The 13,390-nt window shown below is 38.8% G+C and overlaps 1 protein-coding gene across 4 annotated transcripts in view; it reads left to right on the top strand.

Annotated features, from left to right (window-relative positions):
- Positions 1–13,390, top strand: part of FOCAD (focadhesin) — a 312,830-nt gene that overhangs the window by 281,475 nt on the left and 17,965 nt on the right. For all 4 annotated transcript variants that reach the window (XM_004286219.3, XM_033417332.2, XM_033417330.2 and 1 more), the window contains 2 exons: positions 9,745–9,873; positions 12,029–12,144. In XM_004286219.3, the coding sequence (XP_004286267.2) occupies positions 9,745–9,873; positions 12,029–12,144 (245 nt within the window). The remainder of the gene's footprint in view (positions 1–9,744; positions 9,874–12,028; positions 12,145–13,390) is intronic.

The raw sequence follows: 13,390 nt of genomic DNA, 5'->3' as shown, positions 1-13,390 counted from the left end.
GGTTCTGAACTTTTCTTTGTTGGGAGGTCTTTGATTACTGATTCAGTCTCTTTACTTGTTATAGGTCTGTTCATATTTTCTATTTGTTCTTGAGTCGGTTTTGGTAATTTGTGTGTTTTTAGGAATTTGTCCATTTCATCTAGATTATCCAATTTGTTGATAGCAGTGTCATCACTTTCATTTCTAATCTTAGTTACTTGCATCTTCCTTCCCAATCAGTATACCTGTTATTTAATTTTCTTATCTTATTGTGTAAGCTAGGTCTTCCAATATAATATTGAAATGCCATGGTGAGAAGAAACATCCTTGCCTTGTTCCTAATCCTAGTTTTTCATCAATAAGTATGATGTTAGCTGTTTTTTTAAATAGATATGCTTTATCTAGTTGATGAAGGTTATTTTTTTATAGATATGCTTTATCCAGTTGATGAAGTTCCGCTGTATTCCTAGTTTACTGAGAGTTTTTATCATGAATGGGTGCTGGATTTTGTCAAATTCTTTTTCTGCATTTATTGATATATATTCATATGATTTTTCTTCTTTAGCCTACTGATGTGATAGATTACATTAATTGATTTTCAAATGTTGAACCAGCCTTGCATACCTGGGATAAGTTCTACTTGGTTGTGGTGTATAATTCTTTTTATACATTGTTGGATTTAATTTGCTAATATTTTCTTAAAGATTTTTGCATCTATGTTCATAAGAAATATCTATAGTTTTCTTATGTCTTAGTCTGGTTTTGCTATTAGGGTAATGCCATCCTCATGGAATGAGTTAGGTAATATTCCCTCTGCTTTTATCTTCTGAAAGAGATTAAAGAGAATTGGTATAATTTCTTCTTTAAATGTTTGGTAGAGTTCAGCAGTGAACCCATCTGGGCCTGTTGCTTTTTCTTTTGGAAGGTTATTAATTATTGATTCAGTTTTTAAATAGATGTAGTTCTATTCAGATTGTCTGTATCTTTTTGTATGAATTTTGGCAGATTGTGTCTTTCAAAGAATTGGTTCATTTCATCTAGGTTATCAAATTTGTGGGCCCTCCAGCATTGCATCAATTGTAGTTCAGATTTTCTTACCCCAGCACTGTTCCTGCAGCATCCACTCATGAGTCTCTGCTCTGATAAGCCATGACTCCCTGTATTCATCTGTCTGTCTCTCTAGTCTTGGAGGCAGCAGTTTGCCCTGTGTTCTTCCCTTTCTTAAGGATCCAAGAAGAGTTGTTGATTCTTCAGTCTGTTCAGCTTTTTACTTTTATACCAGAGTGGTAACTTCCAAGCTCCTTACATGCAGAACCGGAAACCAAAAGTCTCTCCTTTTTTTAAAACTTTTTTTAAATTATAAAAAACATTTAAAATTTACCATCATAACCATTTTTAAGTATACATTTATATAGTGTTAAGTATATTCACATCATTGTTAAACTAATCTCCAGAACTTTTTCATCTTGCAAAACTGAAACTTTGTACCCACTAAGCAATAATACCTACCCTTTTTCCCTTCCCCGACCTGTGGTAACCACAATTCTACTTTCCATATCTATTAATTTGACTATTTTAGATGCCAGGTATAAGTGGAATCATATAGTATTTGTCTTTTGACTGATACATCTCACTTAGCATAGTGTCCTCAAGGTTGAGGACATGTAGCATATAACAGGATTTCTTTTCTTTTTAAAGTTGAATACTGTTCCATTCTGTGTATATATCACATTTTGTTTATCCATTTTTCCATCAATGGACATTTGGGTTGCTCTTGACTATTGTGAATAGTACTGCTACGGAGGAGCTGAACCAAGATGGCAGAGTAGAAGGACGTGCTCTCACTCCCTCTTGTAAGAACACCAGAATCACAACTAGCTGCTGGACAATCATTGACAGGAAGACACTGGAACTCACCAGAAAAGATACCCCACATCCAAAGACAAAGGAGAAGCCACAATGAGACAGTAGGAGGGGCGCAATCACAGCAAAATCAAATTCCGTAACTGCTGGGTGGGTGACTTACAGACTGGCGAACACTTATACCACAGAAATCCACCCACTGGAGTGAAGGTTATGAGCCCCACGTCAGGCTTCCCAACATGGGTGTCTGGCAAAGGGAGGAGGAATTCCTAGAGAATCAGACTTTGAAGTCTTGTGGGATTTGTTTGCAGGACTTCAACAGGACTGGGGAAAACAGAGACTCCACTCTTGGAGGGCACACACAAACTAGTGTGCGCATCGGGACCCAGGCGAAGGAGCAGTGAACCCAGGGGAGACTGAACCAGACCCACCTGCTAGTGTTGGAGGGTCTCCTGCAGAGGCGGGGTGGAGGTGGGGGCTGTGGCTCACTGCGGGGACAAGGACAGTGGCAGCAGAAGTTCTCGGAAGTCCATTTCATCTAGATTATCCAGTTTGTCACTCCTTGGCGTGAACCCTCCCAGAGTCTGCCATTAGTTCCACCAAAGAGCCCAGCTAGGCTCCAGTGTTGGGTTGCCTCAGGCCAAACAACCAACAGGGAGGGAACCCAGCCCCGCCCATCAGCAGTCAAGTGGATTAAAGTTTTACCGAGCTGTGCCCACCAGAGCAACACCCAGCTCTACCCACCACCAGTCTCTCCCATCAGGAAACCTACACAAGCCTCTTAGCCTCATCCACCAGAGGGCAGACAGCAGAAGCAAGAAGAACTACAATCCTGCAGCCTGTGGAACAAAAAACATTCACAGAAAGATAGACAAGATGAAAAGGCAGAGGGCTATGTACCAGATGAAGGAACAAGATAAAACCCCAGAAAAACAACTAAATGAAGTGGAGATAGGCAACCTTCCAGAAAAAGAATTCAGAATAATGATAGTGAAGATGATCCAGGACCCCGGAAAAACGATGGAGGCAAAGATCGAGAAGTGCAAGAAATGTTTAACAAAGATCTAGAAAAATTAAAGAACAAACAAACAGAAATGAACAATACAATAACTGAAATGAAAACTACACTAGAAGGAATCAATAGCAGAGTAACTGAGGCAGAAGAATGGATAAGTGACCTGGAAGGCAGAATGGTGGAATTCACTGCTGTGGAACAGAATAAAGAAAAAAGAATGAAAAGAAATGAAGACAGCCTAAGAGACCTCAGGGACAACATTAAATGCAACAACATTCACATTATAGGGGTCCCAGAAGGAGAAGAGAGAGAGAGAAAGGACCCGAGAAAATATTTGAAGAAATTATAGTCGAAAACTTCCCTAACATGGGAAAGGAAATAGCCACTGAAGTCCAGGAAGCCCAGAGTCCCATACAGGATAAACCCAAGGAGAAACATGCCGAGATACATAGTAATCAAATTGGCAAAAATTAAAGACAAAGAAAAATTATTGAAAGCAGCAAGGGAAAAACAACAAATAACATACAAGGGAACTCCCATAAGATTAACAGCTGATTTCTCAGCAGAAACTCTACAAGCCAGAAGGGAGTGGCATGATATACTTAAAGTGATGAAAGGGAAGAACTACAACCAAGATTACTCTACCCTGCGAAGATCTCATTCAGATTCAATGGAGAAATCAAAAGTTTTACAGACAAGCAAAAGCTAAGAGAATTCAGCACCACCAAACCAGCTCTACAACAAATGCTAAAGGAACTTCTCTAAGTGGGAAACAGAAGACAAGAAAAGGACCTACAAAAACAAACCCAAAACAATTAAGAAAATGGTCATAGGAACATGCATGTCGATAATTACCTTAAATGTGAATGGATTAAATGCTCCAACCAAAAGACACAGGCTTGCTGAATGCATACAAAAACAAGACCCATATATATGCTGTCTACAAGAGACCCACTTCAGACCTAGGGACACATACAGACTGAAAGTGAGGGGATGGAAAAAGATATTCCATGCAAATGGAAATCAAAAGAAAGCTGGAGTAGCAATACTCATTTCAGATAAAATAGACTTTAAAATAAAGAATGTTACAAGAGACAAGGAAGGACACTACATAATGATCAAGGGATCAATCCAAGAAGAAGATATAACAATTATAAATATATATGCACCCAACATAGGACCACCTCAATACATAATGCAACTGCTAACAGCTGTAAAAGAGAAAATCGACAGTAACACAATAATAGTGGGGTACTTTAACACCTCACTTACACCAATGGACACATCATCCAAAATGAAAATAAAGAAGGAAACAGAAGCTTTAAATGACACAATAGACCAGATAGATTTAATTGATATTTATAGGACATTCCATCCAAAACAGCAGATTACAGTTTCTTCTCAAGTTTACACGGAAAATTCTCCAGGATAGATCACATCTTGGGTCACAAATCAAGTCTCAGTAAATTTATGAAAATAGAAATCATATCAAGCATCTTTTCTGACCACAATGCTATGAGATTAGAAATGAATTACAGGGGAAAAGTAAAAAACACAAACACGTGGACGCTAAACACTTCGTTACTAAATAACCAAGAGATCACTGAAGAAATCAAAGAGGAAATAAAAAAACACCTAGAGACAAATGACAGTGAACACACGACAATCCAAAACCTGTGGGATGCAGCAAAAGCAGTTCTAAGAGGGACGTTTATAGCAATAGAAGCCTACCTCAAGAAACAAGAAAAATCTCAAATAAATAATCTAACCTTACAACTAAAGGAACTAGAGAAAGAAGAACAAACAAAACCCAAAGTTAGCAGAAGGAAAGAAATCATAAAGATCAGAGCAGAAATAAATGAAATAGAAATAAAACAATAGCAAAGAACAATAAAACTAAAAGCTGGTTCTTTGAGAAGATAAACAAAATTGATAAAACATTAGCCAGACTCATCAAGAAAAAGAGGGAGAGGACTCAAATAAATAAAATTAGAAATGAAAAAGGAGAAGTTACAACAGACACCGCAGAAATTCAAAGCATCCTAAGAGACTACTACAAGCAACTCTCTGCCAATAAAATGGACAACCTGGAAGAAATGGACAAATTGTTAGAAAGGTATAACCTTCCAAGACTGAACCAGGAAGAAATAGAAAATATGAACTGACCAATTACAGGTAATGAAATTGAAACTGTGATTAAAAATCTTCCAACAAACAAAAGCCCAGGACCAGATGGCTTCACAGGTGAATTCTATCAAACATTTAGAGAAGAGCTAACACCCTTCCTTCTCAAACTCTTCCAAAAAATTGCAGAGGAAGGAACACTCCCAAACTCATTCTATGAGGCCACCATCACCCTGATACCAAAACCAGACAAAGATACTACAAAAAATGAAAATTACAGACCAATATCACTGATGAATATAGATGCAAAAACACTCAACAAAATACTAGGAGACAGAATCCAGCAGCACATGAAAAGGATCATACATCATGATCAAGTGGGATTTATCCCAGGGATGCAAGGATTCTTCAATATACGCAAATCAATCAATGTGATACACCATGTTAACAAATGGAAGAATAAAAACCATATGATCATCTCAATAGATGCAGAAAAAGCTTTTGACAAAATTCAAAACCCATTTATGATAAAAACTCTCCAGAAAGTGGGCATAGAGGGAACCTACCTCAACATAATAAAGGCCATATATGACAAACCCACAGCAAACATCATTCTCAATGGTGAAAAACTGAAAGCATTTCCTCTAAGATCAGGAACAAGACAAGGATGTCCACTCTCAATGCTATTATTCAACATAGTTTTGGAAGTCCTAGCCTTGGCAATCAGAGAAGAAAAAGAAATAAAAGGAACACAGATTGGAAAAGAAGAAGTAAAACTGTCAACTGTTTGCAGATGACATGATACTATACATAGAGAATCCTAAAGATGCCACCAGAAAACTACTAGAGCTAATCAGTGAATTTGGTAAAGTTGCAGGATACAAAATTAATGCACAGAAATCTCTGGCATTCCTATACACTAATGATGAAAAATCTGAAAGAGAAATTAAGGAAACACTCCCATTTACCATTGCAACAAAAAGAATAAAATACCTAGGAATAATCTTACCTAGGGAGACAAAAGACCTGTATGCAGAAAACTATGACACTGATGAAAGAAATTAAAGATGGTACCAACAGATGGAGAGATATACCATGTTCTTGGACGGGAAGAGTCAATATTGTGAAAACAACTATACTACCCAAAGCAATCTACAGATTCAATGCAATCTCTATCAAATTACCAATGGCATTTTTTACGGAACTATAACAAAAAATCTTAAAATTTTTACAGAGGCACAAAAGACCCCAAATAGTCAAAGCAGTCTTGAGGGAAAAAAACGGAGCTGGGGGAATCAGACTCCCTGACTTCAGACTATACTACAAAGCTACAGTAATCAAGACAATATGGTACTGGCACAGAAACAGAAACATAGATTAATGGAACAGGATAGAAAGCCCAGAGGTAAACCCATGTGCCTATGGTCAACTAATCTATGACAAAGGAGGCAAGGATATACAATGGAGAAAAGACAGTCTCTTCAATAAGTGGTGCTGGGAAAACTGGACAGCTACATATAAAAGAATGAAATTAGAACACTCCCTAACACCATACACAAAATAAACTCAAAATGGATTCGAGACCTAAATGTAAGACCGGACACTATAAAACTCTTAGAGGAAAACATAGGAAGAACACTCTTTGACATAAATCACAGCAAGTTCTTTTTTGATCCACCTCCTAGAGTAATGGAAATAAAAACAAAAATAAACAAATGGGACCTAATGGAACTTAAAAGCTTTTGTACAGCAAAGGAAACCATAAACAAGACCAAAAGACAACCCTCAGAATGGGAGAAAATATTTGCAAACAAATCAACGGACAAAGGATTAATCTCCAAAATATATAAAGAGCTCATGCTGCTCAATATTAAAAGAACAAACAACCCAGTCCAAAAATGGGCAGAAGACCTAAATAGCCATTTCTCCAAAGAAGACATACAGATGGCCAAGAGGCACATGAAAAGCTGCTCAACATCTCTCATTATTAGAGAAATGCAAATCAAAACTACAATGAGGTATCACCTCACACCAGAATGGGCTTCATCAGAAAATCTACAAACAACAAATGCTGGAGAGGGTGTGGAGAAAAGGGAACCCTCTTACACCATTGGTGGGAATGGAAACTGATAACAGCCACTATGGAGAACAGTATGGAGGTTCCTTAAAAAATTAAAAATAGAATTACTATATGGCCCAGGAATCCCACTACTGGGCATATACCCAGAGAAAACCACAATTCAAAAAGACATATGCACCCCAATGTTCACTGCAGCACTATTTACAATAGCCAGGTCATGGAAGCAACCTAAATGCCGATCGACAGATGAATGGATAAAGAAGTTGTGGTACATATATACAATGGAATATTACTCAGCCATAAAAAGGAACAAAATTGGGTCATTTGTTGAGACATGGATGAATCTAGAGACTGTCATACGGAGTGAAGTGAGTCAGAAAGAGAAAAACAAATATCATATATTAACGCATGTATGTGGAACCTAGAAAAATAGTACAGATGAACCAGTTTGCAGGGCAGAAATTGAAACACAGATGTAGAGAACAAATGTATGGACACCAAGGGGGGAAAGTGGTTGGGGGGTGGGGGGATGAATTGGGCAATTGGGATTGACATGTATACACTGATGTGTATTAAATTGATGACTAATAATAACCTGCTGTATAAAAAAAAAAGGTACTAATAGGGAAGGACTCTAAGACACATCAATAAGTGAGAAAAATAAGGTGTAGTAGAACAGAGAGTTATAATATGCTTTATTTGCCCAAAAAATAAGAATGATTTTTCTGCTTTTTGAACTATGTGAATAAATTATTATGTAATTTTGAAAACGAAACAAAAAAAAATAAAGTAACTGTTTTACTGTCAAAAAATAAAATAGTACTGCTACAGACTTGGGCATGCAAATATCTCATCGAAACTCTACTTTCAGTTCTTTTGGAAGTGGGATTGCTAGGTCATAAGGTAGGTCTATTTTTAATTTTTTGAGGAGCCATCATACTGTTTTCCATAACAGTTCTATTTTATAATCCCACCAGAAGTTCACAAGGGTTCCAATTTCTCTACATCCTCACCAACACAGTTTTTTTCTATTTTTTTAAAAAATAGTAGCCATCCTAATGGCCATGAGGTGATATCTTACTGTGGTTTTGATTTGCATTTCTCTGATGATTAGTAATGTTGAACATCTTTTCATATCTTTGTTGCCATTTGTGTACCATCTTTGGGAAAATGTCTTCAAACTCTTTGCCCATTTTTATATGTTTCTCCTTTTCCCTTTCCCTGTGCTTCTCCTTTCTTGACTGTTTGACCTTTTATTGACTCTGCTTCTCCCTGTTTTTCAACTTCTACTAATTGTTCTACTTTTCTTGCTGACTCTGCATGTGCTTCTCCTTTTTCCTATGCTCCTCCTTTTTGTAGCTGTTTTTCCTTTTGCTGACTCTGACCTCCCTCTGCTTCTCCCTTTTTCAGAGTCTGCTGATTCTGTTACTTTTTCTGCCTCTGCTTCTCCTTTCTGTGGCTGTTTTTCCTTTTGCAGACCCTGCCCCCGCTCCTGCTTCCCCACTTTTCAGGGTCTGCAGATTCTGCTGCTTTTTCTGCCTCTGCTTCTCCTTTCTCCTGTGCTTCTCCTTTTTCCATGCTTCTTATTTCTGCAGCTCTTTTTTCTTTTGCTGACTCTGCCCCTACTTCTGCTTCTGCACTTTTCAGGGTCTCCAGGTCAGCTGCTTTTTCTGCTTCTGCTTCTCCTTTTTTCCTGTGCTTCTCCTTTTTCCTGTGCTTCTCCTTCTCCCGTGCTTTTCCTTTCTGCAGCTGTTTTTCCTTTTGCTGACTCTGCCCCCATCTCTGCTTTCCCCTGTTTCGGTGTCTGCTGCTGCTGCTTTATCTGCTGATTCCACCCCTGCTTTTCCTTTTCCTGCTGATGCTTTTCCTTTTGCTGATTCTGCTTCTCTTTCTGCTAATGCTGATTTCCCTTCTGCTGCGTATGTTGATCCTGCTGCTTCAGTTACTTCTCCTTCTTGGTCTGCTACTTTTTCATACATCATTTCTGACCTCCTTGTAACTTCACTTCTATATGGCCCTCAATGGCTACTCCAACCCTGGCTTCACCTTATGGCTGCACTTAGAACTGCTAGAGTGTCTCATTTTTTTCAATTTCAAATTACCTCCCATCTGAAAAATAAAAAATAAAAAGAAAAGAACATGGTGCTATGTCACAGATAGCTGGTTAACCTATGGATTAGCTGTTATATCCGGTGCTCACCTGTGGAGCAGTCAGCCATGGCACAGGCTGAGGAGAAGAAGAAGCAGGGATCACATGGGACAGAATGTACCATTTAGAGCCACAGGGACTGAAGGTAAACAATTCTCCTGAGAAGGAGATGGACCTGAGTGGTAGTGATTGTCTCCTTTTCTAGAAGTGGATTAAGGAGTGAGTGAGCAATAAGGCAATAATGTAGAGTAAGTTACTCTTTGTAGGAAGCTGGATGAAAAGACATGAGAGAACATGGAAGAGAGTTAAGTAGCAATGTGGAATATTCCTATCCAGGCAAGAGGGAGACTGGAGACAAATAAGAGAGAAGAACAGAGGGAGCAAAGTTTCCAGCAAGTGAGAATTGAAAGGTTGAACACAATTGAAGCTGTGACACCAAATCCTTTGAAACTAGTAGAAAGGAGGGAAAGTTGGCATGTTCCAGTTTCATGATGCTGTTGAAGTATTTTATTATTTTTTTCCTTTCTGTTGCAGGTCCTGAATCTGTGCCTCCTTCCCTTCTCAAAGTTGTGATGAAACCCATAGCAACTGTTGGAGAAAGCTACCAGTATCCTCCTGTGAACTGGGCTGCACTCCTCTCTCCACTTATGAGGCTAAACTTTGGTAAATATCATGTTTTTAGGTCTTCAGACTCTGCTTTTAGGATGTGACCTGAATAGAAAATTGTGTGTCACAATTGGTAGTGACTGGATGGATGTCTGGGTACTTGAGGTTTGTCTTCTTGGATGGGACAGCTGGGTTACTTTCATTGAGTCACTTTCTAAATAGCTGAGGGGGAGGGGAAGGAGGTTTGAAGACACAGACCAGATGCACTCATCAAAACAATACTTGACTGAGATGGTGCATGTCGCTGGGCGTGTGGTGCAGGTCCCAGAAAGCCAGGTTTGATGGTTATCAAGCTGCATTTTCAGAACTCCAGGTTTCAAGGAAATGCCCTATGGGATGCTGTATTACTTTGCTATTACTGCTGTAACAAATTACCACAGACTTAGTGGCTTGAAACAACACAAATTTATTATCTTATAGTCCTGTAGATCAGAAGTCCAACATGGTTCCCACTGGGCTGAGATCAAGATATCAGCAGAACAGCATTCCTTCCTAGTTGCCCAGGGGAGTGATGTGGCCTGAATGTTTGTGTTCCCTGAAAATTCATATGTTGAGAACCTAAACCTCAATGTGATGGTATTAGAGGGTGGGGCCTTTGAGGGTGATTAGGTAATGAGGGTGGAGCCCTCATGAATGGGATTAGTGCCCTTATAAAAGAGGCCCCACAGAGCTCCCCAGTCCCTTCCACAATGTGAGGACACAGCAAGAAATCAGCAGTCTGCAACCTAGAAAAGGGCTTTCACCGGAACCCAACCATGTTGGCACCCTGGTCTTGGACTTCCAGCCATCGGAACTGTGAGAAATAAATTCCTGTTGTTTACAAACTACCCAGTCTGTAGTGTTTTGTTATAACAGTCCAAACAGACTAAGACAGGGAGAATCCATTCCCCTTCCTTTTCCAGCTTCTAGAGGATGCCCATACTCCTTGGCTTGTGGCCCCCTTTCTCAAAGCAAACAACAGAGGGCTGAAGACCTCTCATGCTGTCATCTTTCTGGTTCTCTGAAGACAGGAAAGGTTTTCCATATTTAAGGATTCATGTGATTAATGGGTCTGTTTCAGTAATCGAGGATAATCTCCTTATCTCAAGGTCTTTAACCTTAATCACATATGCAAAGTTCCTCTGCCATACAAGAGAACATATTCACAAGTTCCGGGGATTAGATATAGGCATCTTTGGGGGGCATTATTCTGTTTACCACAGGTACTTTGTGGTGAGAGGCAAAGGGAATGCACATCTCAGTTTGTCCACAGCAACCTCTAGTATGGAGTTAGAGTATTAGCATAGGCAAATTTAGATGCATGTATTTGCCCCCCACCTCCAAAAAAAAAAAAAAAAGAGGGAGAACAACTTTAACAGTGCTAGAAATTGTATATGTGTGTGTATTTGCCATGAGTGCTCTTTTACAGTATGTGCTTACTTACATATGATATACAAAAAGATTTGTATACTTTATGTACAGTTTAAGGGATAATCAAAGATTATTTTGACTGAACACAATTTTCATTTGAATGCTTTCATTTGAACCTAATCCTATATAAGATATGATCTCACCATACTATGCTTCCAGATCTCACCATACTAGGTTTCCAGAAAAATATGTTCCCCTGCCCCTCCCCTGCTTTTGTGTGCTATATGGAAGATGTTGGTGTTTTAGTAAAAATCCTTAGTAAAAAGAAGAAAAGATCTGGTTGGGAAGATGCATCTGCCGACTGGGATCAGGCTTAAAAAGACTGGGTCACTAGAGAACATGGATACATCTCTAAGGCCTTCCAGATTTGTCTATGTGCTGAATGTAAGATGGAGAGGAGAGAAAAACAGAAACAAGAGATTTTTAGCTAGAATTTTCTCAAATTTTTAATAGTATTTGAGTGTTTAGGTTTGTCTAGACATCACAAGAGAACTTTCCTGAGCTATTTCAAGATCCTTGCCAGTTCCAAAACTCAAGCCCCTGATACAGCGGGTACGTTCTTTTGCTTCGTAACTAAAAACGTCTCTTGAAATACCTTATGGTTTGCTGAAGTTCCATTACCTTTAGACATCACACACAAGTTCTTTTACCTTTAGATGTCTGATTTGAGACATTGAAGACTGAATATGAGTTAAGAGAAGCAGCTATATTACAGATAGTTTTTTCCTTTCTTCTCTTTCAGGTGAAGAGATTCAGCAACTGTGTCTTGAAATTATGGTGACCCAGGCTCAGTCATCCCAGAATGTCGCTGCACTGTTGGGAATATGGGTGATGCCACCACTGATCCATGGTCTGAGTGTATGTAGTAATTAAGGATGTTGAGCAACAGGAGGATATGGTTCTTTTGGGGGAGATCAACATTCATTTGTGTGTGAGCTCTCAAAGTCAAGAGTGGACAAATGGGATTTCACAGTGAGGACTTGACAATAGCTGGACAGCAAATTGGAAAATTGTGGGACACAGAACTCTGCCATAGCCATCACCATTCATGCTTTCAGCTACCATTTATTACAAGAAAAAGGGACAGTGATGATCAGAGATATTAAAATTCCTTTCTCAAGACCATACAGGTAGAAAGTTGTACAGTTATTGGAACCTGGGTTTGTTTATATGATATGCAGTCGTTTCAGCAGGTATTAAAAGAAAGGCAAATCCACACACACTGGATAAATGATCCCTCCCTTTCACAGAAAGGCAGCAATTAAGGCAAGCCTTGAAGGCTTGGTAGGATTTCATTAGGCATCAAGTTAGAGACACAAGGGAATGTAAGTGGGAAGGTGTATGTGGAGAGAGTAGAACATCTCTGCCAGTGGTGTTCAGCTTGAGTAAAGTGCTGAGGGAGAAGTGATCTAGCCTGGTATTTATGATAGAGGGGGCCAGCACCTTCCAGGGCACCTTCCTACCTTCTAAGCGTAGGTAGGAAGAATAGGGTGAGATTATTTAAAGATGTGAGATTATTTAAAGATGTATAATTTGGGTACATTTCAAGATAGGACCCCCCCAAAAAACCACATTCCATGATTCCTTAGAGGTTTACCAATTAATTATAAGCTAAATGATCTCCTCTTCGTTATTCTTCTATTCTAGGAGGCTTTAATTCTTTGAGGATAGTGCAAAACCCTCTTATTATTTCCTCAGTCATTTTGGCTTTAGTCTCTACTCTGTACTTCTTTTTTTTTTTAAGCTTTCCTACATCTCCTGATTCTTTTTAATTGAAGGTCAGTGTTACTGAGGTCTGCGTCCTTTCCATCAGCTGTTATTACCTGTCTGCTCCAAACAGCTCCCATTTAGCTACCACTTAATGAGCACTGGTTATGTACCTGCTACTGGTAAGCACTCAATGAGTACTTTCAGACATCAGATTTAATCTCTCTTCAACCCTGACAGGCCAATTTTTTTTTTTTTTACAGCTCTATTGAGTTGTAATTTATATTCCATAAAATATGGCTATTTTAAGTGTATAATTTGATGGGTCTTAGTACATTTATATATTTTCATCCATCACCAATAATATTTCCATCACTCCAAAAAGTTCCATCGTGCC

The sequence above is a fragment of the Orcinus orca genome, chromosome 6 (assembly GCF_937001465.1).
Source record: "Orcinus orca chromosome 6, mOrcOrc1.1, whole genome shotgun sequence".
In the NCBI taxonomy this organism is placed as follows: domain Eukaryota; kingdom Metazoa; phylum Chordata; class Mammalia; order Artiodactyla; family Delphinidae; genus Orcinus; species Orcinus orca.
Note: the sequence above shows the minus strand (reverse complement) of the source record. Positions and strands in the feature narration are given on the sequence as shown.